A 26,653-nucleotide genomic window follows, 5' to 3' on the forward strand; every position below is an offset into this window, starting at 1 on the left:
TAGATAACCCTCTCCATAATAACCAAAACATTTCTGGTTTTGACTTTTGTGGGTTTCATTATTAAAATATTTTCTTAAAATCTCTATATCTTCCAATGTGACTCTCTGGTCAACTTCCCCTGGTCCTCCCAGGGGATCTTGCAATTTCTAGATAGAATAGAAGTTGACCATGGTCTTGTTGGAATACCTACAAATTTCTAGAGAGCTGTTTTCTCAGATTCTGTGCTCTTAAACCCAGTGTATTTTTTGCATTCATGTTAAACTATGGTCTAAAAAATAGGGGAAAATAATAGTGTTAGAGAAAAGATTTTGGAAAGGAAGCATTGCCGTAATGTAATCAGGAAGTGGATAGCACCTCTGGATATTAGGTCTCATTTGAGTTACACTTACCAAGACTCTTTAGATCCCATTTAATTTGCCTAAGCATTGTTGTGGTTTCAAAGGCAGTTCTTCTGTGTGGCACATCAAGAAATTATGTGGGCCTTTTTACACTAGGCAGAGTAACAGTGGAGTATGTATGCAGTTTCATACCAATTCCTTGTGCTGGCCTAATGGAACAAGTCAGAGGGTTGCTGTGGTTTTTATCTTTGAATATGTTTTAATGGATTTTAACTGTGAATTTTAATACTGTTTTAATGTTTGCATATTTGTATATTTTAAATTGTATGCTAATGCTTTTATGTTGAGCTGCTTTGAGTCTCCTTTGGGTGAGATAAAGCGGGGTATAAATAAATATTATAATAATAACAACAACAATGAAGAAGAAGGAAAAACTGCCCTAAACAACATATGCCAGATTCTTCTCCCCTGTCTTCTCATTTCTCTCTTCCTTTCTTCAGCCTCTGATAGTGTTAGAGCTACTTAGCCTTTCCAACCACTTTCTGCTTCTTTGCTATGACTTGAGAACGGCAGGAGCTATTCTTGGCTTTTCACATGGACACATTTTTCCTCTGACTTAGTCCCTGGAGATCCTTTTTCTCTCACTCCACCCAAATATTATTATCCATCCCACTGTAATATCCCCAACTGGCATGTCTTCAGAAACCTTGTATCCCTCACAATAAATATCTGCCCCATCTAAGTCAATGGAACTTGAGCAAATGTACCAAGAAAGCTTGAACAGATAATGGATTCATACAATTATCTATTTGTATGCTTACACCAGGGCCAATATCTGTAGCTTCATTTATGCTCTGTAGGTCAAATCTATAATATTCTTGAGCAAGGAGACTTTCCTTTCAAATGTTTTGCTATTACAGGCAGTTCCCAAGTTATGAACAAGATAGGTTCTGTAGGTTTGTTCTTAAGTTGAATTTGTTTTTATGTCAGAACAGATACATTTTTAAGTGCAATTCCAGCCATATATGTATTTATATATATGGTAAAGACTATCCCCTGACATTAAGTCTAGTTGTGTCCAATGCTAGGGGTTGTTGCATTCTTGTTCCACAGAATCATAGAATCATAGAATCATAGAATAGTAGAGTTGGAAGAGACCTCATGGGCCATCCAGTCCAACCCCCTGCCAAGAAGCAGGAAATCGCATTCAAAGCACCCCCGATAGATGGCCATCCAGCCTCTGCTTAAAAGCCTCCAAAGAAGGAGCCTCCACCTTCTTTGGGTGGAGTCCGGGAGAGAGAGTTCCATTGCCGAACAGCTCTCACAGTGAGGAAGTTCTTCCTGATGTTCAGGTGGAATCTCCTTTCCTGTAGTTTGAAGCTGTTTCTAAGCCGAAGAGCCGGCATTGTCCGTAGACACCTCCAAGGTCATTTGGCTGGCATGACTTCATGGAGCACCCTTACCTTTTCGCCAGAGAGGTATCTATTGATCTACTCACATTTGAATGTTTTTGAACTTCTAGGTTGACAGAAGCTGGGACTAACAGTGGGAGCTCACCCTGCTCCCCTGATTTGAATCACCGACCTTTCAGTCAGCAAGTTCAGCAGCTCAGTGGTTTAATCCGCTGCACCACTGGAGGCTCCATACACACACACACACACACACACACACACACACACACACACACACCCCTTTGGATAGCTTAGGGAAGGGTTAATAGCTCTGTGATTTTTGTGCTGTCGAAGGCTTCCATGGCCGGAATCACAGGGCTGTTGTGTGTTTTCTGGGCTGTATGGCCATGTTCCAGAAGTATTCTCTCCTAACGTTTCGCCTACATCTATGGCAGGAATCCTCAGAGATTGTGAGGTACTTCTGGAACATGGCCATACAGCCCGGAAAACACACAACAACTCTGTGGGGTTTTTTTTTGTTATTTGTACCTTTGTTCAGATGTCACCACACTTTCTGTCCCTGTGATAATTGGATTTTGAAAATTTTGACTTGTTGTGGTGAGAAAGCTTCAGTTGATAACACTTTTTCCTTGTGATAACTCTTTCAGGAGTGAATTTCCCTTCTGAGGGGTAGATTTTTCTCACTTTCTGTTGTTGCATCCCTGTTTTTAACTATGAGTCATTTGTAAGTTGGATGTTTGTAACTCAAGAACTGCCTGTATTTGTGGCTTCATGTATCCACGCAAAGTCTGTGAATGTATCCCTCATAAATATGGGGGTTGCACTGTATTTAATTTATATTCCATTGTTCTCCTTGTACAAAACACTTCTTAAAACAACTTCTTTGATTCCTTTAAAGCAGGAATGTCAGAGAGCAGGAAGAAAAGCTGATTGAAATCTCTTTTTAATTTGTCACTCCCAGCTGCAGTTGTGCATAACTGTGCCTCTAAGAAAGTTCTTTGCTGGAAATTCAGAAATTCAGAAACCATCTTCACAGGTGAAGAATGATGTAAAAATACATTTCAAAGTGCTATGTCCTAGAATTAATGGATGACCAACCAGCCTAACCAATTACAATCAGTCAGTGGAAGGCAACCTCCTGTTTCCCACCCACAGATGCATTCTCCCCTGCCTGAGATGAAATATGAAGTAAGGGAATAAAAGGTGCAAAACCAGTTAAAGGCTTTCCCACCCATAATTTTCATAATAGCAAGTGGTGGATTAGGTCTAAAAATATTGGTTGCCAGGAGACAAAGGGGGGCTCGTCAATAACGTATGGCCATCAATTATTTTTTGTAAGAAATAAATGAGTTTTTAAATAAAAAATACATAAAATAAATGTATATTTTAATTATAGAGTGTGTGTTTGTATATGTGTGGAGATACACACACACACACACACACACACACACATATACCTATACATATGCACACACACATACATCTCTGGCAGTTAACAGTACACACTAAATATAAATACAATAATGTTTAATGGGGCCTAATTGCCATTGGGCAAGCTGACACTTTGGCCAGGCCACCACTGATAACTGCACACTTAAATGCAATGATGCTGTACTATATGAACATACGAGTTATAACATGGGTCTGCAGAATGCTAGAATATAGAATGCACAGAAGAAAAACAGGTTGGTGAGTGGTTAGAGTGAGCCAGGCAGTACAGAGAGATCAAAACTCAGTCTTCAGCTAAAATGGAATGGCTCCCCCCATCTCTTATAATCACTATAAATATTAGTACCTGAATCAGTGACAAGGATCTGGTTTATCCTTACCTTCTTTGTCCAGTGCTATCTAGCTTGTCATGATAGCCTTGATCAGGAGAAAAGAATGTGATTTTCTTATGATAATAGTTTGCTACATGGAAAGAGGCATTCTAATGCTACAGATTTGGTTCATAGGGATTTAAATAGTAATTGCACAGGAAGCTTCTATGGAGACTCAGGGTATGTAGTGGTTAAAATGGTGGGCTTTAAGGAGGTAAGGTAAAGGTTTTCCCCTGACGATAAGTCTAGTCGTGGGGGTTGGTGCTCATCTCCATTTCTAAACCGAAGAGCCGGCGTTCTCCATAGACACCTCCAAGGTCATGTGGACAGCATGACTGCATGGAGCGCCGTTACCTTCCCGCCAGAGCGGTACCTATTGATCTACTCACATTTGCATGTTTTTGAACTGCTAGGTTGGCAGGAGCTGGGGCTAACAGTGGGCACTCATTCTGCTCCCGGGATTTGAACCTGGCACCTCTTGGTCCACAAGTTCAGCAGCTCAGCGCTTTAACACTGGGCTTTAAGGAGACCCAGGTTCAAATCATATGAAACTCGGTGGAGACCTTGGATCAGTCAATGGTTTCCTGATCTATATCAGAGGGGTATTGTAAGGAAAAATGGAATGAGAATGGGGAGAACCATGTTTGTTAGGGGAAAACAGAATAGAAATGTAATAAATAGTACATGAAATCAGTAATATATCTGTAACTGGTAATCAAAATGAGCATGGCAAGAAATGTAGAAACGGCTCTGAATATGCATGCCTAGCTCACAATCCAAAGTAGTCATGGAAGTTTTCATTTTGTCACAGATTTCTCATGATGTAAATATGAGTAGGAGATAACATAATGCAAGTAATGACAGAGTAGCAGTAAAGTAGGACAGTCTCAAATAAGTGAAGAAATAATATATAGAAAGAGAACAACAATACCCACTCACCCATCCCCCAGATCACTACTGGCTATAGTTTGCTTTTTCTATGTTGGCAAAGAAAATTAATTTTAAGCACCAACAGCACATCGCAGTTTATGAACCAGGTGCCTTTGCAGCACAGTGAAAATACTTATGTAATGTATTTACACCCCCACACATACAGAATCCAGCCCACAATTGCATTCCAGATGACAAACTCAAAAATATGTATCTTTGGCAATCTAAGGAATAAGATGCAACTGCTTCAGATCAACTTTTTATTGTATGCAATACATGTGAAAAAAGAATCTGACAGTCACTTGTCCACTCAGATCCTTTCAAGGAAAAAGGTCCTGTTAAGATATACATGTCTGCAGTTGTGCTTGAGACCATAGGGCAATGTGGCTGCCAACTATTCCTAGTATAGCTCATATTCTAAAATGATAGGGATGGAAAACTTGTGGCCCTGCAGAAATTGGATTACAGCAAATGATTATCTGTGATCATTGCCTTTGATAGCTGGGACTGATAGAAGTTGGAGTCTCAACAGCAGCGGGAGAGTGAAAGCTAGTCCTCCTCCCACAACAGCTTGTCTTTAGAAGGCGACGAACTAGGAGCTCCAGTGTTTAGGATTTCCTTGAAGCCTGAAAGTCTGGAAACTACAGCCAGGGTTTGATTAAATGGCCTTGATCCAGCACAGGTATTTTATGTGGTTCTTTCTAGCCATGTTGTTTCCAAGCCTCTCAACTACAGCGTACCCTCTGTACCCCTGGATTCTGCATCCACACTTTAACCATTCATGGCTTGAATTTTTTTAAAAAAAAAAAATCCCTGAAAAGCAAGCCTTGATATGTCGTTTCATAAAAAGGACACCATTTTACTATGCTATTGTATATAATAGGATTTGAACATCTACAGATTTTGCTTTCCACAGGAAGGGGCAGTCTTAGAATCAAATGCCAGCAGAGATCAAAGGCCTCTTGTAGTTGAAACTGGGATATCTTATAAGGAATGTATGCTAAGATACAGAACAATCCTCCAATCCCCCCTTTTAAAAAAATATATGGGTTTGCAACATTGGTAAGGGAAAAAACTCTGCTTGGTATGGATTCCCAACATCAGAAACATAACCCACAAGTACTTTATTATTAGATGAAAGGAACAATCCTTTTCTAAGGTGGATGAGGTTCCCTTTAAAATTGGTAGATGAACATGCCAACCTTAAGTACGGGCAAATTCTTGAGAATCAGCAATCCCTTTCTTTGGTCCCATGCCTCAAATTGAAAAGGAATAATATAATCAGTAATTGTGTTTTACTAACAGAGCAGAAACCTGTGTGATAACATCAACCAAAGCACTGAAAGGACAAGAGTACAGAGCTATCTATCTCGGAAGCCTGCACAATTTATAAAGCTTCTTTCAAAACAAAACCATAGAAGTTTCCCCTAGACTTCTATCTCATAAATAATGAAAAATAACAACAACCTGGATGCTCTCCTTAAGCAATTAATATTGGATTTGTAATGCGAATATTTTTCCTTTCAAGGTACAATGACTAAGATCCAATTGAAAGTGGTAATCATAAACCACAGATTAGCAAGAATGTTTTTTTTTAAGCTGGTCACCTAGCAACTTTGCCACTACCTGCTGCTATTGCAAATAAGCTGAAGATAACAGCTTTGTGGGTAATTATAGAAATTAAACTTTTACTGACACAAATTAAAACTAGAATAGATAAAATGAAATAGGTTTAAATTGAACCCAGTTCTCTGGGAAATTACCCCCTTTCAAGCTTCCAGCTGTTGAATCTGCAGTTTTTATTCTTTTCCCACCTCCTTTAAATTCTCATTGTGTTTTGGATGAAAGACAGGGAAAGAGGGGGGAAAGGAAATGAGTTAGTCTATATTGCTTTTTTACAATTGCTGGTGGAAGAAAAGCACTTCCTAATCCCCTCGGAAGTGCTTAAATGACCATTATCCAGCAGCCCAGGTAAGAGTAATATTAAGAAATTGGAGCAGGTAATTATTTTTCATGGATTCTTAATTTTAAATCCCCCTTTCCAAAGACTTTGGGTATATGAAATGTTTCAAAATTAATTTTAGATGTCTGTCCATTATTTTGCAGGGGTTGCATATTTAAACTCTATAGAAAAAGGTGTTCTATTAGCCTCATCCCCAATAGAAAATGTATTCATTTGTTTTATTTATCCCTTGTCAGCAGACAAAAATACTTTGTTTGAGTTGTAAACATTTTGTAACCCCACTGAGGATTTTATTGATTTATTGGGCATACCTCCTTCCCTCAAATCTGCATTCAACCAACAGCAAGGGTCAGAGACAGTAAAGTGGATGAAAAATAACATGAAATGAGATAAGATGGGCACTTCTTATATTAGGGATATCTTCTGGCCCCGGTGAATTAGAACATTTACCTCTGGAATAAATTTTAATCCTTGCTCCAAATTGGGATGTTTGCTGGGTTCTGGCATTAATTTTGTTCCTGCTACTGAACCTTTCACCAAAATAAAGCTACCATTTTATCAATGCTTGTTTTCTTCATGTTCAAGGGACTTTTTCAAACTATGTGGTCTTTTGAACTTTGATTAGTTGGAGGCTGATTTTTTTTTTAGGGGAGGGGGGCAGCATTAAATGAAATCAAATTAATTAAAAACCCTTCTACTTCACCATGTCAAGACTTAACAAAATAGGACAAGGGACAAATATTGGCTTGATCTGCTCCATGGCAAAAAAAAAAAAAAAGCCGTGCCCAAGATCCCCCAATTCAGCCATTTCAATATGGACCTGGTTCAAATCAGATCTAGACTGAAGACATTCTGGTCTGCATCCCAAATCCAAAATGAGATTTTGGAATTCAGTTTGCTGATCCTTCTCATTGACTTACTTTTAAAAAAAACCCAAAGGCTGTAACAATCTCCGCTCCTTCCTGGTTGTGTGGGCACCTCTGCCAGTGTCAGAATGGGATGTCTACATGACTATGAAGATCACCTCCCTCATTCATTTTTGTTGCCTGGGCACCCTGTTCTGACATCAGCAGAAATTTGATGGTAAGGAGCTCTCGCAGAGAGTAGAGAACTGGAATAATTTCAAAGACTTTATATAAACCCATCTCATAACACACCAATTGGAAAATGCTCCTGAGATTCCCACTCCAATAAAGGTGCAAATGATCAAAATCCAACTCTCCTTCTCTTGACCTGCATCTTGCCCTACACTTTGCAGTTTTCATTATTTGCTCTTTTAATGTCCAGATCTCAAGACAGGATCAATTGACTTTGGATTGTGCAGTTGCATTCCAAATACAAATTGGGCCAATCCATTGCAACCCAGAACTCGTAAAAATCAGTCCAAATCAGACTGATTTGTTTGGTTATTTAGGACTAGTTGCACAAGCCTATCCAATTCACTTTGTTATTTCGGTTCCCTTTGCCCAGTGACTTTTTGTTTGTTGATAGGAAAAAATGTACATGGCATACCATTAAAATATGGAGATGTTGTTGTGTAGGACTCAGTGTTGTGCAATGACTACATCATAGGGCTATTTATTTATTATTTATCTATTTACCGTATTTATACACCACCCTTCTCACCCTGAAGGGAACTTAGAGCGGTCTTATAAATAGGCAACAATTTAATGCCACACAAATATATACAGATAAAACAAACAAATTCATTAAAATCCAAAAAGTTAAAACATCAAACATTCAAACCAATCATTAAAACAAAAGTGCAAATATGTATAATATAATTATCAACAATTATCTCTTGCTTTTAAATACAAAAACTCAATTATGATCAGTAGAAAATGTAAATAAAAATCAGTCACATGTAAAAAAAAATTGTAAAATACAAATAAAAATTTCAGTTCACTGTAAGAAATGCTTTTCAATATTTCCGGAATGATATTCAGGTTTCATCTTTGCCTAGATGTTGCCTGTAGAGCTCTCAACAAGTACTCCAGTGTGTAGGGATACAGTTGGTCTGTCACAGGCTGGCTAAGACCTGGCAAAACAGGAAAAAGAGAACCAGGATGGAATCTAATAATTCAGGAAAATATCAAGATTAAATCAGAAATGCTTGTATGAAGTTATTAGTCTGACATAGTAGAAGCACAAATCATTAATGAAAATGCTTGTTGATTGATCATAATTCTTACAATGTGGGGAAAGAATACTGCATAAAAGGTCTCTGAAGTTCACAGTAAAGCACATTGAGAAATGCAAACTTGTTATCCAAACAGTAGGAGAAAATGTCCTTATGCTGTTTCATCAAGAAACATTTGTTGTTGAGGACTTGGATTTCAGATTTTAAATGCAAAACTGTTTATAGGTATCTTTATAGACAACTGTTCATTGTCATGCCCTTTAATATTGAAATCTGTGTGTTCAAGTGGTGGAAATAATTATATTTACCGTATATAGAATATTTCCTGCCAGATCAAAGTACTTGTAGTGTATTTCTTCTCACGGCTGTAAACTGGATTTAGTATCTTGCTACAAGGAGGCAGCAGCACCACCTTCTGTGATGTTTTGTCATTTACTTTACATAGTGAAACTGTAACAAACTGATCCATGTATCACTTTTAGAAACTTTTTTGAAATATTTGATTGCACTGTTCAAGAATATGGATTCCCCTGGTTTATTGTGAGATTATGAATTTGGATTCACTCTGTTTCAGATTTTTGAAAAAGATGTAGATATAGCTAGATGTACAAAATTCCAGGCAGACAGAAATTACAGGCATCTAAAATTGGTTTAGGGCTGCAGAAAAAGGCAGAAAGAAGAATACTCCTCTTCCACGTGCTTTTGCTCTTAGAGGACCTTTTATTTGAGGGATCTACTGTGTGAATGCTTAAGTTGCATCTTTATCTTAAGCTAGGTAAAGGTAAAGATTTCCCCCTGACATTGGGCTCGTGCTGTGGCGCAGGCTGGAGAGCAGCTGCAATCAATCACTGCAATGAATCACTCTGACCAGGAGGTCATGAGTTCGAGGCCCGGCTCGGAGCCTATGTTTGTTTGTCTTTGTTCTATGTTAAAAGGCATTGAATGTTTGCCTATATGTGTAATGTGATCCACCCTGAGTCCTCTTCGGGGTGAGAAGGGCGGAATATAAATGCTGTAAATAAAATAAATAATAATAAATAAGTCCAGTTGTGTCCAACTCTGGGGGTTGGTGCTCATCTCCATTTCTAAGCCGAAGCGCCGGTGTTGTCCATAGAATCTCCAAGATCATGTTGCCAGCATGACTGCATGGAGCACCGTTACCTTCCTGCAGGAGGGGTACCTATTGATCTACTCACATTTACATGTTTTCGAACTGCTAGGTTAGCAGAATCTGGGGCTAACAGCTGGCGCTCACTCTGCTCCCCAGATTCGAACCTCCGACCTTTCGGTCTGCAAGTTCAGCAGCTCAGTACTTTAACACAATGTGTTACCAGGGGCTCCCCTGTTCTTAAGCTATATTTTTGTAAATAAACATAAGTATTGCAAAACTCTTATACTTCAGTGATTTTTCCTCCAAAAGAAATGAGAGTTCTTGATGAAAACTGTCTTATTGAATAACAGTTAGCCCTTCTTATTTGCAAGTTTGTGGATTTGATTATTAATGGATTTGATTCAAATATTCTTTTTAGCTACCTATAAGTATTCTGGTAAAATTCTATGGTCAACCTTTGGCTGCGCTTGATCATAGAATCCAGATGAAGGATATGGAGATTGCTAGAGAGACATTTTGTAATTCACAGTTTTTCCACTTTCTTGTGGTCCTATGCCCCCAACCCCAGCAAATGTAGAAGACTGGCTGTACATCTTCCAAGGTGACTGGGGAATCTGGGAGTTTCAGTCAAAAAATCAATTTTCCAAGGTATGGATCAAACCTTGGTAAACAATGAATACTCATAGCTAAAAATAAGGTATATGCTATAATGCACAAAGAGCACAGTGACTGAATTAACTATAATAGAAGGCTTTGTGGAATAACATTTCCTGGAAACAGGGAAGTTTTTCTGAATCTTACTGGCTGTCAAGCTAGATCCATTGAATCAGTTGGATTGAGATAAGAGTTGCCTGAACATTCAACAGTCAATTCAATGTTAGAGCTAAAAAATTGAAAATATTTGAAAAATTGTTCTTATGGTGGGAAGAAAATAGTTAAAATAACTCATTTCATCCTTTGAAAACAAAATTAGTGAAAAATAACATCCATTTTATTGGATTTACAATCATTAGGATTCTCAACATAGTGTTTTTAATTATGCTGCTTTAAGAGAGTAATAGTGCATGTCCATTAGAATTGTATACTATATGTAGTATTCATGCTTAATTTTGACATTTTTAGCTTATCTCTATGTCTGATTTTCTTCTCTTCTTCCCTTCTCTTTTTGCTTCTTTCTCATAGACTGTCTACAAAGCCTGGCTCTGTTCCCAGTATTTTGAAGTCACCCAGTCTCACTGCAACCACACAATTCCTTGCAAGCAATACTGTTTGGAGGTTCAGACAAGGTGTCCATTTATATTACCAGACAATGATGATGTCATCTACGGAGGATTATCCAGTTTCATCTGTACAGGTATGGCAGATTCCACAAGCGATTACTACAATGCTTCTTTGAATGTAGCACTATACATATTTTTCACCTAATTGAAGTTGTCCTACTACCATTTTCATTACTAGAGCCAAGAGGCTTTCCAACGTTTCAAAGCAGGGGCAGCTAAACCTTTGAGAGAGAACATCATGTTGAAAGTATCTTATGCCCCTTCCCATGGCCACGAATCTGCTAGCCAAGCACTCTGCAGTCCCTGAATCTGAGCCTGCTGTTCTCTTGTTCTCAAGAACTACACAAACTCCTCCTTTACTCCTTTACTTCATTGGCTCAGAGCCCTAGAGTTAGGCATCCACCATTCTCATCTGCCTACTTTTTCTTTTCCATGTCACATCTAGTTCCTTGTTTTTAATGTACTTGCTGTTCATTCGGTTTCATGCAGAAGGTACCCTGGTGCCCTGCAGATATTTTGGATTCCAATTCCCATAATCCCTTATGTTGGCCTTGCTGGCAGGGATTGATGGCAGTTGTAGTCCAAAACATCTGGATGGTGGCAGATTATCTACTCCTAGACTAGATAGAGCTCCACATGCTCTTGGGGACTGAATCAATTGTATATGGAATACAATGGAGAAAGATGCACTGCTAGAACAGTGATACTTGTCATCTAACATTTGTTGCATGGGCTTGCACAGACCAGGCTACCATTCTCTCTGCCTGCCAGAAGAATTCTAGAAAATCCTTGGCTGCTCCAGACCAGTGGCTTGGCAAGCAATCCCATCAAAGCTGTGGAACAGAAAAATGGCTAGTGTGATGAACATAATTACCTTGAGAATCTCCTTCATGTGATAGGGCCAAGCAAGTCTCCTAGTGTGCAAGGGCATCAGCAGTAATGAAACATGTGGGACAGAGATTGAGTAACAGAATGAAGACTACATGACAGTCCATTGTGAGGAATCTGGAAAGTGCTTTGCAGACTAAATTGGTGAAATGTTGCCTCACTTGGGTGCTATAGTCAAGGGGATGTAATCTTGGTTTCTGCTTGTCCTGTGTATACCTGCCCATTCATACAGTCTGAGGTTGTGGACTGGATTCATAGAGAAGTGAAGGTCACCACATGTATGTTGGATCCTTGCCCTTCCTGGGTTTTTAAAGCAGGCAAAGGCATATTGAGTGAGTGGGAAAGGAGAGTAGTGAGTGGCTTGTTGCAGAATGACAGGGTTCCATCCTGAATAAAAGGAGGCTGTAGTGAGGCCTTTACTAAAAAGACCTTCCAGAACCCCTTTTGGGGTTCAGGGTTCCCTTCTTTTTGTGAGCAAGATTCTAAAATGTACTGTGGCTTTCCAATTCCACGTTTCTTGAAAGAAAGAGATTGTCTAGATCCATTTCACTCTGGTTTCAGGCCTGTTTCTAGGGCAGCTTTTGTTGCTTTGATAAATTACCTGTGCCAGGAACTGGATGAGGGAGTTTGTCTCTGTTAGTTTTACTGAACACCCAAACAGCTTTCAGTGCCATCAAAATGGTACCCTTCTAGGCTGCCTTTCTGGGGTGGGACTTGGGAGCGCTGTTTTATGTTTATTTTGGCCCTTTTTGGAAGGTCAAGCTCAGAAGATTGTGCCAGGAGATTTTTGCTAAGTGTCCTGAGTACTGGCTTGTGGCACCCTCAGGGCACAGTTTTCCCCCCATCCAGTTTAATACTTAAAACCACTAGGGGAGATATCCTGGAGTTTCGGGTTTTGACGTCACCAGTATGTTAATGGCAGTCAACTCTTTCTCCCCTTTCCATCTGATTCCAGGGAAGCTGTTTTCAGTACTAAATATCAGTAACAGACTGGATGAAGGTGAAAAATGGAAGTATAATTTAAGGGGCAAATTGTGAATAGGCAAGGTCAGTCAAAAAACAAATGGGAGAATATTTATTTAGTTATTTACCATATTTATATCCCACCTTTCTCTACCCAAGGGAGACTCAAGGCAGCTTACAAACTGAACTTGCAGAGTGCCTTGAACATAAAAACATAAACTTGAAGTACAATTAAATTAAAATGAAATGCATACATAAAACATAATTAAAATACATAATTAGAATAGGGTTCAAATCTGTGCTTGCTGTACACCCTGAAATGTAGATATGACCCTTGTTGGTGGCAACCAGGAATATGTTTGCATAATTAAAACTACTGTGTAAACGACACCCTTTCTTGGAGATGTGAAATATAACCACAGTAACATATACCTTGATTATATCCTATTTGATTATTGCTATGCTTTCTGCATGGGTTTGCCTCTAGAAATTGCTTGAAAACTTCAGCAGGTCCTAAATGATACAACTAGACTGCTGACTGGGGCTGATTGTGGGAAAAGTGTTGATGCAGTTTCATGGATACTGATTTGTTTGAAGCACAGTTCAGAGTCCTGGTTAAGATTTCAAAACACAACATAATTTGGGTTTAGACCATTGGAAGGGTGATATCACTGTTGTTATTATTGTTATTATTTCTATTATGCCTTTTCTCCCAGTTTGAAATGCAAACCATCATACAACAAATTTAAAAATGCATCATTATAATTTAGAAATGTTTTTGCCAGCAAAAAGAGAACACTGAATGAGCCCATCACCTACCCTGTTTCCCCTAAAATAAGACATCCCCAGAAAATAAGACCTAGTAGAGGTTTGCTGAATTGCTAAATATAAGGCCTCTCCCGAAAGTAAGACCTAGCAAAGTTTTTGTTTGGAAGCATGCCCATCGAACAGAACACCAGAGCATGCAGGATTGGTAAATGTACATACCATAGAGTGTTGTACATGGAAATAATGTTAGTATCAAAAAATTCTTGATAGGATTCAGTTTGTCTGGTTATACTGGTTTGTGATGACAACTACTGTACAGTATATAATAAATGTTCATTTTTTTGTTTAACAATAAGTGTGAATTCTTCTTCATGGAAAAATAAGACATCCCCTGAAAATAAGACCTAGCACATCTTTGGGAGCAAAAATTAATATAAGACACTGTCTTATTTTCGGGGAAACACGGTAGGAGTAGCAACTAAGAAGGCTGTTTCCTATGTACTCACCAGAGAAACCTGGGTGTGTAGTTGAAAGGAGAGACAGCCCTCTTCCGGAGATTGTAAAACATGGGCAGGCTTAGATTTTGCTAATTGTTATGCTGGTGTACAAAATGAGATTAAACATTCAAAAATTAAAACCAGATTAAAATATGCATAATTAAACATGGACACAGAGACATATTTGTTTTTAATAGTTTTAAATTAGTGTTTTAAAAGTGATATTTTAATTTGATTGACTCTTTAATGCTTTTTGAATATTGGTGCCACATATTGATTAAATTATTTCTTTTAATTTATATAAGACAGTTTGAGTGCCATCTGTGAAGAAAGGTGAGGTATAAATCAACTAAATAAAATACATACATAAAGCATATATACACAGGTCCCTTTTGCAAACTGACCATTCCCATGTTTCTGTGACTTGAAAAAACAGCCCAGGCAAATTCTGAAATAATCTTGGGCCATTTGGGTCTTATTACAGAGAGAACAGGTGATACATACAGAGAGAACAGTTAATTATTCAGTAGGAACTTTATCATACCTGCTTTTGACAATGCTATTAAGAGTAATGCATGCATACAGTATTGTGGCTAATTAAATCTGTTGAATTCACAGGGCAGAAGACCTTTATCATCATTTAAAGAGATGCATAGCTGATATCAGAACAAAATTAGAGAGTGTTTCTCCCCATTCAAAATGCTCATATTAGACAAGAGCTCTGTTTTTAAATAGCTCTATACAGCCATGTCACCCTACAACTAAAATTGAGTCAAGCCATTTTAAAATAAATCTGAAAAATGGGGAAGTGATCTGGAATATGAGCAGAGCTTGTAAAAGTAACTTTTTTAATGATAACTTCTAGATCATTCTCCAGACAGTATCATTCCTGGCTATGCTACCTGGGAGATTCCAAGAGCTTTAGTGCAAAAAGGAACTTGTGAAATGTGAATGCAAGAATGTAAGACTTCTTTCTCTGTGCATTGCTATTACAGTCCAAATAAGCAGCAAGCATTGAATCAAGCTTATGTCTTCAACATGTGCCCAGCATCCTATTAGGCAGTTACAAACATAAAACCTAGAGTTATGCTTCCATGGCTGTTTCATATTCACAATCCCTAGTTATACATGGGGGCCATAAAAGTTTCCCAGTCCCCACTTACCTACAGGGAAGCACTCTGATTGGGATCTGTTCCAATATTCTAGGGAAATAGCTGATTGATGGTCCCATCCTCCCTGTTGTGAGTGACTTCCAGTGCAAGGAGTAATTGCAACAGGACCTCGGCTTCTGGTTCTTGTAATAGTTATTGTTGAAGAGAAAGGATGGGAACATAATTTAGCTGCTTCTCAATCAATATGAGAACAAACTCCCATTGATCGCAGCGACTGCTGCCCAGTAAATAGGGATTGGGGGGACTGGGTTGGGAGTCTGTGTGTAACTCTGTAACTATGATATGTAACATCTCAACTGGATCTTGGGCCAGGCTCATCAAATGATTTAAGAATTGTAAAGTCAAGAGATCCATGTAAACTAAACTAAATATTTATCTCAGTTCATGCAAGAAACAGGGAGTTTGTTTTCCTTATAGCCAATAAGATGGTCACAATGGGCTTTGGAGATTTTATTGCATTGTTTCATATTCTAGAAGCTATCAATTTCTGGCAGCTATATCTTGGTTATCACCTCTAAAGTTTTACACTTAGGTGACTAGGGACATCTAGTGGAGAACACTAAAGATTTCAATCCATCTCAAATGAGCAAGGTGATGATGAAGTACTGAAGCCTGAAACTGAGGATTGAAAAGCTTAACTGACTTAATGTTAATTATTTTTCCCCATTAAACTGGTTTATCGTGTACAATTCCCAGTTACCTTGGGCCAGCATGTGACAGCACACATGCACTATTGATTCTCTCAAAGTTTGCCACCAATTCTTTGTGTGGTCCCCACCCCCCAATGTATCCTTTAAAAAACATCCTGGAAAGCTGGAAAAAATCATAGTATTTGATACCACAGAGGACTCTAACAGGAGGAAGATGGACTGGTTTCCCATATCTTTGAATCTTGGTTTGTGGAGGAAAGTGATGACAATTTCATCAATTTCTACCCAAGTTAGATGGCTGATTTAGTTCAACTACAACAAGAAGTTTCTTAAAATGGAACATTTTAAAGGGAAAGCTCCATGTCCTATATGTGTGGAATTAGATGGATGCAGAAAGTGGTCCACATGACACACTTGTCCTTCATTATAAAACAACAAACTAGAGAATGGGCCCCGTTATTACCTGCAAAATTGCAGTGGTTGGTGGGGCACACATATCAAATCACACACTATAACCATGAATGCCAGCCCATAAGCAAGAGTCCAGCATGTCAGCATCATTTCTGGTGAAATGTCATAGTGCATCTCATGGAGAATGAACTGCACGTTCCTAAACTGACAAAAGTATTCTTGGCCAGCCCCATTCAAAAATAGACAGCCTTCCTTCCCTTCAGCCAAGAATGAAAGGTTAGTCCTCCCAAACTAAACGATTCAGTATGTTTTTTCACATAGCTTCTGAAGCATTGATAAAACCTAAATCCTGAACATGTTTACTTCAGACCCAATCTTATTGGTTTTTGTAAACTCTGCCCATATTGATATGCCCAGGATAATGCTCATAGTCAGGTGGCACAGAATGTTCAACTGTGATTAGGGTTAGTAATGATAAAATTAAGATTTTTAAGCAAGTTATGAAGTGAACAATTTGTGGAGATCATGTCTTTAAGAATTGGAAATTGCATCACCTGATCCTTGTTATCTGAATGTTGCGGCCACTTTCAAAACCTCTTTTCCACTACAATGACTGTGGCTATTTCCAATGTAGATTGGGCTTGAAGCATTAACATATATATTAAGTTAAATAATGTATATTAGTACTTAAAAACAACCAAATAACTTCATTTAATATTACTTTATTTAATCAAGTGTCTAAATTAATAAGCAATTTATATTTTGTTTACCTCTGCATAGAAAGGTTACTTTTTGAACTATGACCGCTCCAGCCCCCCACCTCCAAATAATTTCCCAGTCAGTATGACAAGTGGCCTTGCTTACTTGAGGATTCTGGGATCCATGAAAAGTAACTTTTCCATTTATGAGATTTGAAACACTATAGACTTTATTACATGAAACTGCTTTCCCATGGCATTTCCACAATAGCAGCAATTTACTGATATAGTTGCCCTCACAATTGCATCTCTCCCAAGTGCTACACTTCTGTGAAGCTTTGCAGATCCATTGTCCAATGGACTTCCTTTGGGTAGCAGTTCGGCTGCTCCAGAGATTTTTTTAAATCATTTATTTAAGGCAGCTCCACAACTACAGCAAAGTTGAGGTTAAGTGAATAAAAAAAATGATCAGTTACAGCAAATGGAAATCAGTGGAGAGAAAGAAGGACCATCCTAAGCACCTGATGTCATTACTGTGCTGGCATGCCAGCACAATAGTGAATCAGGAGATCATCACACAAGGTAAGTTGCTGAACTGTGGCATGATCAAGGGCTGTTAACAGATTTGACCCATCAGTATCAAGGGGTGAATTTCTTGTAGAGAGGTGGCAGACCATTTATGGGTTCTGCTTGGCCTATCACCATAGGCCCTGCTTCTGTTCCAGTTTGCCACCTTCATGAAATAAAGTAATATGTTTCCGTAATGTTCACTTCACTCAACATTATATGGACAAACACTGTAGAAACCAGTTGTAGCTGGTGAAGTGTAGCTGGTGAAGTGGTCTTCTGAGTAGCTTGACTCACATTAAGGATGCAATAGTGTAAAAATATTTGAGAAGTGGATTATTAATTTCACTTCAGTCATTCATTTTCACATTATTCATTTGAGAGCTGGCATGGTATGGTAATTTCAGCATTGGATTACAACTTTGGAAACCAGGGTTTGAATAACTGCTTGACTGTGGAAACCCATTGGGTGATTTTAGGTAAGTCACACACTCTCAGCAATAGAGGAAGGTAAGGGCAACCCATCTCTGCACAAATTCTGCCAAGAAAACTCTGTGATAAATTTGTCCTAGGGTCTGGATAAGTCAGAAATGACATGAAGGCACACAGCAACAAAGGATTTGTTTATTTCTGTGTATATGCCTTTCTATACTCTATAGAATAAAAACAATATCTATTAAGGCATAATTTTATAAGTTTATTACCTGGGCATTCAGAGGATTGCTTCACAATACGAAAGCATTCATGATAATTAATTATGTATTTTCCCCCCTTGCAGGGCTCTATGACAACTATCCAACCAATGCAGAACCAGAATGCTGTGATGTCAGATGGGGACTATTATCAGATAACCAATCCAAAGGGACTATAAAAACAAGTGACTCGATGATGTGTCACCGGACATCACTTACAGTTTCATCAGCATCAAGACTGTGTAACAGCAGACTTAAACTGTGTGTTCTTGTATTAATTCTCTTACATACAGTACTAACGGTCTCAGCAGCACAGAACTCAACGGAACTGGGCTTTGGAGGCATAACAAATTTGGAAGACCATTCAACCAATGAGGAATAAAAGAACTGATTCATCTCCTCCCACAGGCACACAGCAGTCCCAAACATACTGCAGTCAAACATGAGAAAACTGGGTCCTTTTGCCCTCCGTTCACTCCTCCAAAGGCCTTCTGGATAAATCTGAACAGATGGGCCATAATCCAAACAAGGACACATCATATACAGCTTTTTATTGACTAAAAGGCTGTCTGGTGACTTAAATTTCTCGCACCATTTTATACACTGTGTTTTAATGTTTGGAGTTTCTTTTTTTGGTTTGTTTTTGCACTTGTTAATACAGGATTTTATTTTTTTTCGGACAGTTTCTCAGAGCTAAACTAAGTCTTTTCACTGTCTTATCTATTTCTAGTCATTGTGTGTGTTCATCCAATAGTTCTGTCTTTTACGTCTTGTCAATTTCTATTAGAGGAAAGAACTGCTGTGATTCCATGGCATAACTAGCAGATTTTTTTAAAAAATGAAACCAGCCCCCTAAATGGCCCTGTTCTCCACAAAACTGGTTCTCCTTCTTCCCCCCATCCCAAGTGCCCCAAAGCAGACAATGCCCGCTTGCTTTCTGTCTGTGTAATCACAATGAATGGGCGCATGTCTCAGATGAGCCTCTGCCACTGTTGCATGTGAGTCCCCTGACCAGATAAACCCAAAGTGAGGTGCCATGGGCGGAGGGCACGGAGGCTGTCAGAAGAATGAAGTGCTCTCCATAGGATGGTGAGATTAATGAAAATTGTAATGTAAAGAAACCTATAACAAACTGTTGCTCCAATTCCTATTTTCAAAAAAGTCCAGTCCTTTCTCACTGGTCAGTTGAACAGGAGCAGCCTGGTTTAGAACATGGAATGAGAAAAAAAGGTTAAGAGCTCAGCAAGTTGAGGAGATAGGAGCCCTTCAGAATGGCGATGAAAAGTTTGGCATTCATTGTGAATTACAATTTTAATTCTTCTAGAGTCAATTAACTGGCACATGCCAATAGAGAAGTCTATAGGGGCAAAATATTTTCTCTGCTTTTCCTGACAAAGATGTTAAAAAACACCTACAAGTGTTTCATTTTGAGGCAGTCTCCACACATTGTGATTGCTGTGAGAAGGACCATTTATTTGCTGAAAGTATGGTATATGTGGACATCACACATGGATGTACACACATCTAGCTTACATATGATTGTACACCTCTCTTGGATTTGTTGCACCAACCAGAATCCCCAGATAAGTGTCCAATGGTGCATTAAGATGGATGTATACAAATGCTTTACATCTCTATGGTTCGATCTTGCAGCAATCCAGTGTGTGAAGCTCTCTTCAAATTGTTAGGTTGGGATGGTCAATGTGCCACCTTCTAGGTGTTGATGGACTGTAAATCTCCCAGCAGCCCTAACTAATTAAAGACAATGGCAAGGAATAATGGAATTGGTAGTTGAACCTCACCTGGAGGTTGCAGTTTGTCCATCCCTGCATTAAATATTACATTTATATGAAATCATCCTTGGAAGTGAAGGGGGGCTATGGCACTGGGAATGGGGAGGAGATAGAATAATATGTTCGCACAGCTGGAGGGGGATTTTTTCTTTTTCTTTAAAATATATCATTTTCAAGAGTGTGCAATAAAATTGACATGTTGGGCTATGCGTAGTCAAGTGGGGTGGGGGTTGAACAATCCAATTGCCTTTTTCATTGCTTTTTTGGGTAGGATCATATCACCTGCTGAGTGTATGAGAACTTGCTTTTTAAAAAGGCTTTTTAGAGTTTACACTAGAATAAATGGAAGGAAAAGTTAATAAGGGCTGTTTTTTTAAAAAAACTTTTCAATCCTTCCTGTTCTCTAACTACACTTGGAAAGTGCACTTTAGAGCTGTTTGCTGTGTAGCTGGGAGATGAAGGAAACAAAAAGATCGTAAATATTCTCTTAGCTCTAACCTATTATCTGCATCCTAGCTATCAATACCCATCTTCCCTGTCCCCTTTCAAGAAGCATTTCTGTTCATCACTGCGGTGTTGATATGCATTTTTATTTATGTTTTCTGGTTTGTGAAGTTCTGCAAAAAAACAAAAAAAACAAAGGAAAGGAAAGAAAAGTCAAGAAAAAAGACAACAATCCCTTACTGCTTTAGCAGGTTAAAATAATGCATTTGTTAAGATATGTAAGCTCAACTATTTTGCAAGACTTCTTGTTTTGATAGTGTTTTGCTATGACTGAGAATGAGGATCTTAAAATGACCTGTGCAAATACAAAAAAGCACGTGAAATGCAGTTTTCCAGCTTCAGTTTCTTTCCTGACCCTTTCCCTATTTCTCCACTGTGCATGCGCACACAGAGGTATCCTCTTTACACAGCATTAAAAACATGGTGCATTTTTTGCCTGAAAGAGCACATCTTACGAATGACACTGGATATTGTGGGAATGCTTTGAAGACAGGTGGGGGTGGGTGGGAAAGAGAAAGCTTTAACCATTGATAGAATGTAGATTTCAAAGCATATCAGGTTTATTACTAAAGTAATGCAGCAATAACTGGGCTGGGCTGCAGTACTGGAGGGATGTAGGTCACACAAGTCAGAAAGCACTTGGGTGCGCTCTTGTTCAACTGACCTCTTCTCCTAATATTAAATGTGTATGGTCAGAAAACAGTTTGTTATAAACCTTGATCTACCTCTGCTGTGCAAAGGCCATTCAACCACATCCATTCCTGTGGCATACATTGCATTGTTTTGGTTCATTCGTGAACTAAACATATTCATCTTCTTTCTTTTCTTTTCTTTATTTCTTTCTAGTTTGTACTATCCCAATACAGTAGGGAGTTCTCACAGTTGAAGTAGTGTCTAAAGAAGAGATGCTGGCTATATACTCAGATGGCACCCTATTTTGCCTCATGGTGACGTACTGCAGAGAATACCAAATGAGAAATCATTATTCCTTCCTCTCCTATGTCATTTTGTAAAATGTGTTTTCAGGGGTGGAGAAACACAGCTCTATCAGTCCTTGGCTTCAAGCCGTGAGTGGTGTAAGAGGACAAGAGCTGAAGAAAAAAACAGTGGCAACTTTATCCAAATGCTTTAAAAAAGAAAATCTGAACTATGAGTAAAATGAAGCAGGAAGCACAACCCATTTCAATTAAAGACATCATAAAATATCTCCTTCCTTTTCAAATAGGTGCCTGCAGTTACATGGTCTGTGAATTCTCTGTCACCATTTTCCCATTGCCCTTTCTGTCATTCATTCATTTAATTTTTTAAAAAAAAGGAATATCATGTTCCAGGGGAGCCTGCTGCTGTGATGTATGTTACTGTTTGAGCCAGGGTATTTCTACTCCAGCAGTGTGGTCTGTATCTTTTCTTAGTGGCAGCTAGGAAATCATATGTAGAAGAAAAAAGACTCTTTTTATGAAGTTCAGAGAAACGTAATCATGTATGATGCAAAACCTCATCCCATCCATTCCTCATCCGTAACAGTTTTCTTGGCACAAACCTGAGCATGCTTGATATTGTGCACCTATTACTTTTGCCCGAATAAATTTGCATCTTGCCACTGTAACTGCCATCTTGTTCCATTTCTCCTTGTACTGTAAGACTTGGACATACATGATGAACAACTGGCTTCAGAGAGACAATGCTCCAATATTTTACCATAATCAATGAAAAAAATGATATCTATTTTGCAGTCCTATAGAGCAGACTTCCCCCAATGTGTTTATTGTTTTATTTTCTGAAACAGAAAATTCCAGTTTGTGCAATTTATGAATACTGCAAAGCCAAATGTCATAGGTCACCATCAGAGTTCTATGTTATTTCCTTATTGCATTTACATTTGAGAATACATTATATTGACTTTTCCTTTCATTAAAGAGATAGAATACTTTTTTTGCAAATATAGCTATCTAAGATTGTCCTTCCGCACGTTAACAAAAAAAAGATGGCATGATGATTAAGATTCTTAAGCAGCACAAGAGAGGTGCCAGCTTCAAATGAGTCTATTGAAGAAAGAAGATGAACAGAGTTTCCAAGAATTTTTAGTATAGTGGCCTATAAACACAACGACAGGTAACTAACAGTTCTTATGACACATAAGAGTTGGCAAATGTGTCTGGGAATTAAATAGTATTACACACATAGGTAAATACACAAGAGTGATGTAGTGGTTTGTGTGTTGGATAACAACTCTGGAGACCAGGATTCAGGAGACCATGGAAACCTACTGGGTGACCTTGGACAACTCACATTTCTTCAGAGAAAAGCAAAAGCAAACCACTTCTGAATAAATTTTACCAAAAAAACCCCCCAAAAAAACCCCGTAAGTCAGAAGCAACGTGAAGGCCCACAACAACAATTGGACTAGCAGAAAACAAACAAATTTCTTACTCCCCTCCATTGGACATGTACAGGATCATCTCCACAACATTATGCTCAGTGGGTAAAATGTATTCAGAAACAAGAAAGAAGGCTCGATTAAATGAAGATTGTTTTTTATGAGCTATAGGATAAAAGATCATATAAATTGATAAAAACAATTTTTTTTGATCTTTGTCCAACTAGTGATAGAGATCACATAAATAAGAGAAGGATGTGACATTTGATATGCTAAAGCTGGTGGAATGTCAAGCTTTTGCAAACAAAAACTGACCTCTAAGCAACCCAGGAAAGTCAGAAAGGCAATTTGTGCAAAACACCCTCTAGTGCCTCACCTGAGATTGTTATCATAACAGGAAACACTGAGATAAGGACCTCTGAATCCTTGTTTGTGTAAACTCAACCTATTGCATATTTTCAGTTGTAGGTTTTTCCATTGGAGTGTAATGTATGACTAATGAATGATTTCTGGTAAGCAGCACACGCTGAAGTTCCATGAACTCAAGGAGAAAATGCACACAGACATATCACTAGACATGTTTGAAACTGATGGGAATTTCAAAAGTTTTGACACGTTAGGGGGATTTGCTCTTCAAAAAAGGAACTTCTTTTTTAAAAAAAAAAAAAATCCTAAACCCTTAGACACATCTAAAGTAGATCCTTGAATCCTTGCCATGCACTAGTAGTAGGCATTCCAGCAGTACTATGACTACAACAGCATTCACATAGTGAAGTTATTTTAAGGAGGTACCAGAAAAAGCTGGTGATACAGTGCATAAATTTAAAGCTTTAAAGGATAAACCAAAATTTTACGGCTACAATTTCAATAGTCTGCATTTTGCATATTGATTATCTTTCTCTGAAGTGTCACTTGCCCTTATAGTGCTCTACATCCAAAGTAGGTTGGCTTCTTCTGACTGTCCATCATCTTGTAGCCTCATTTTATTGCATCTGTAGGCCAAGCCACTTGACTCAACAGCATGCCAAAGTTCTCTCTCCACACTACCTATGTATACAAAATTATCTATGCTCTCTATGTGTAGAGATGCTACTGTGCCTCTGTGAAAGATTCATGACAACTGGTCAAATCATTATTTGCCTGTGCTGAAAACCATGATGCTGTTGTGCAGCCATATGTCGGCCTGCAGCATCCTTTCAAATTTATTACAAATTATTCCTTTTCTCCTTTCAGGAAAGGAGGAAGGTTAAGGCAAAAGTTTGTAATGAGACGCTCAGAGTCATGCCAAAGAGTTTTCCAGCCTCTTAGACTTGTACTCACCCCTTTAGTGTGTGTGCATATGTGTCATCCACATACACACACACATAAATCTTCCAAGAAACTGGGGGATTCTGAGCATAAAATAAAAGATTTTTCTAATAGCTCATTGGAGTGGTGGTTCTCAAGTTTGTATTTTTGTGGGCTGTTTGAAAACTGCTGGGCTTCACAGCAGACTGTTTTAACAAACTTGGTTTGTTGTACAAATATTCATAAATTATATTGTATTCGCTATATTCTTGCCTTTCTAATGTGATGAATGAATCTGTTTGGGAAGCAAATTTCTGTGGAGCTGGGTGTAATGTATATCAGCTTTAGCAAGGAGATAGGTTTAGAAAAGTGACTTTTCAATAGTAAATTATAAGAGGAAACTAGTAGAGTGTGTCTGAATCAAATTATGAAAGACATGGGTCCTAGATGGGAGTCCTAAATTAGGATCTTATAGTAACACACTGCCCACACTAGATAAGTGGTACTTTCTTTTCACATGCACAGAGAGTATGTGGTAGCAGTGTCAGAAGGTGGCTAACAACCATGTCCTCCCATTGGTCTTATTTTCCTTGCCTTCCTGTCCTCACCTTGGTCATAAATGCTGCTGTTTTCTTCTTGTTGCCTTCACCTCTGCTGTTGGTGTAACTATACCTATGAAGGTATAGGATCTAGGCCCTGTTCTTTAAAGCAGGTAGGGTGGTCAAGAATGGGAAGCCCCCCCCCCCCCGCCCCCAATCAGAGCTCCGTTAATATTGTTTAAGCTGATGCATAATGCAAGACAATTAGAATTGGTAAATCATGAGGCAGCTACCAGAGCTAGGTAACAAGGTCCATTTTCTTTTTAACTGAGCGTTCAAGCAAGCTAGGAAACAATATGTAAAATCTTTTCTGAAATGACTTGATGTGGTGGGAGCCCAAATTAAACAAGGAAAAGGCATCATAGAGAACAAGAGTGGGGAGCATTTGAGAGGGCGGTTTTGGTAACATGGGAGCAGCTGGGAAAGACCCAGTTTGGAGTATGGGGTCTTCAATCCATTTTTTTCCAGGTAAATCATTATTTCAGAATAAACTTCCAGAATTACCAAACCACCTGATTTTGTTACAAAACTAGGTGGAAGATTCACATGTGGTTCCTGGGTTGTGTGTTGCCTTTACCTGTCACACACACACATACAGAATGTCTGGTGAGATCTCACTTTTTTTTCAAGCCATTCTAAAATGCATTAAATGGCCTTAGCCATTTCAGACAAATTCAGGAACATCACACTGGTGGCCAACACAGCTTCTTCAATGATATTTATGGTTGAATGGGAAAGCAATTAAGTTCTTTCAATAAGTGCAACATTCTGTCCACCACATTGTGGTAGAACTGTATATGGGCATTGGTCTATAACTCTCTTAAAAGTGAGAACAAATCTAAAACATTAATTGTATTTGCTGCCCAGACTCTATGACACAAAAATGCTCTTAAGAAAATGACAAGTTCGACCTTAGTTTTCTTATGACAGAGGTGGGTAGAATCTGTTGATTTCAGTTCTGCTCAGTTTCCATTTTTCCAACCTCAAGTTCATTTCAACCCAATTTTGTATAATTTTTTTAAAGTCCACACAAATATGTGTGCACATTTTCTAATGTACGCATTAATGTTCATGTTAAAGTATGTATTTTCCTAATATATACATTTTGTGCAAACTATGCATTTATACGATGGGTTCTTGTGTGTTATTTCCATGACTCACACATTTTTGTGTATCTTTCCCCCATAAGGTTTGCTTTTTGTATTTATATTTTAACTACAGAAAGGAGTATCAGAGTCACTTACTTCTTGAAGAGATATAAAAGGTTGGTATAAAAATCTGCAGCCAATAAATCCTCCCACTCCCATCTTTAATAATGAATTGCATCCTGTTGATGACATAAAGCAGTGTTCTGGTCACTGCGGAGGGATACATTCATCACCTCCCCCTCAGGAAACAATCTTGACTCCTTCAGGCTCATTGTTTTCCTGGACCCTTTTCTTCATGGTTAGGGGAGGTCAGGGGTGGGACAGAAGCATCTAACTATGCCCCTGTAGCCAGATACAAAACAACATAATCTTCTTTTATCCTCCTTTATTCTGAAGAAAACTGGGTGGGTCCTGGAAGATGCCTTTGGTGTTGGGCATATAGAGACAGAGCTGGTTTTTTTCTTTGTTTTCTCCAGTCCTATCTCCTTACATTTCCTGTCCCTTATTAAACCATGGTAAGGAGGCAGATGAATCATGGGAAATGAGGGGAGTGTGTATGTGTGTAGCGGGGGGGGGGGGGGGGGGGCTCCATCTGGACAAAACTTCATATACTTTCTCCCTATACTGGATTTCACCCAATATGT

General features: G+C 38.6%; 1 protein-coding gene across 1 annotated transcript in view; it reads left to right on the forward strand.

Moving 5' to 3' along the window:
- Positions 1-25,986, forward strand: part of nalf1 (NALCN channel auxiliary factor 1) — a 430,167-nt gene extending 404,181 nt beyond the window's left edge. Inside the window, exons 2-3 of the mRNA XM_008106996.3 lie at positions 10,898-11,069; positions 18,388-25,986. Coding sequence (XP_008105203.3) covers positions 10,898-11,069; positions 18,388-18,683 — 468 coding nt within the window. The 3' untranslated portion in view covers positions 18,684-25,986. The remainder of the gene's footprint in view (positions 1-10,897; positions 11,070-18,387) is intronic.
- Positions 25,987-26,653: the final 667 nt, after the last annotated feature.

Source organism: Anolis carolinensis, chromosome 3, assembly GCF_035594765.1.
Source record: "Anolis carolinensis isolate JA03-04 chromosome 3, rAnoCar3.1.pri, whole genome shotgun sequence".
Classification (NCBI taxonomy): domain Eukaryota; kingdom Metazoa; phylum Chordata; class Lepidosauria; order Squamata; family Dactyloidae; genus Anolis; species Anolis carolinensis.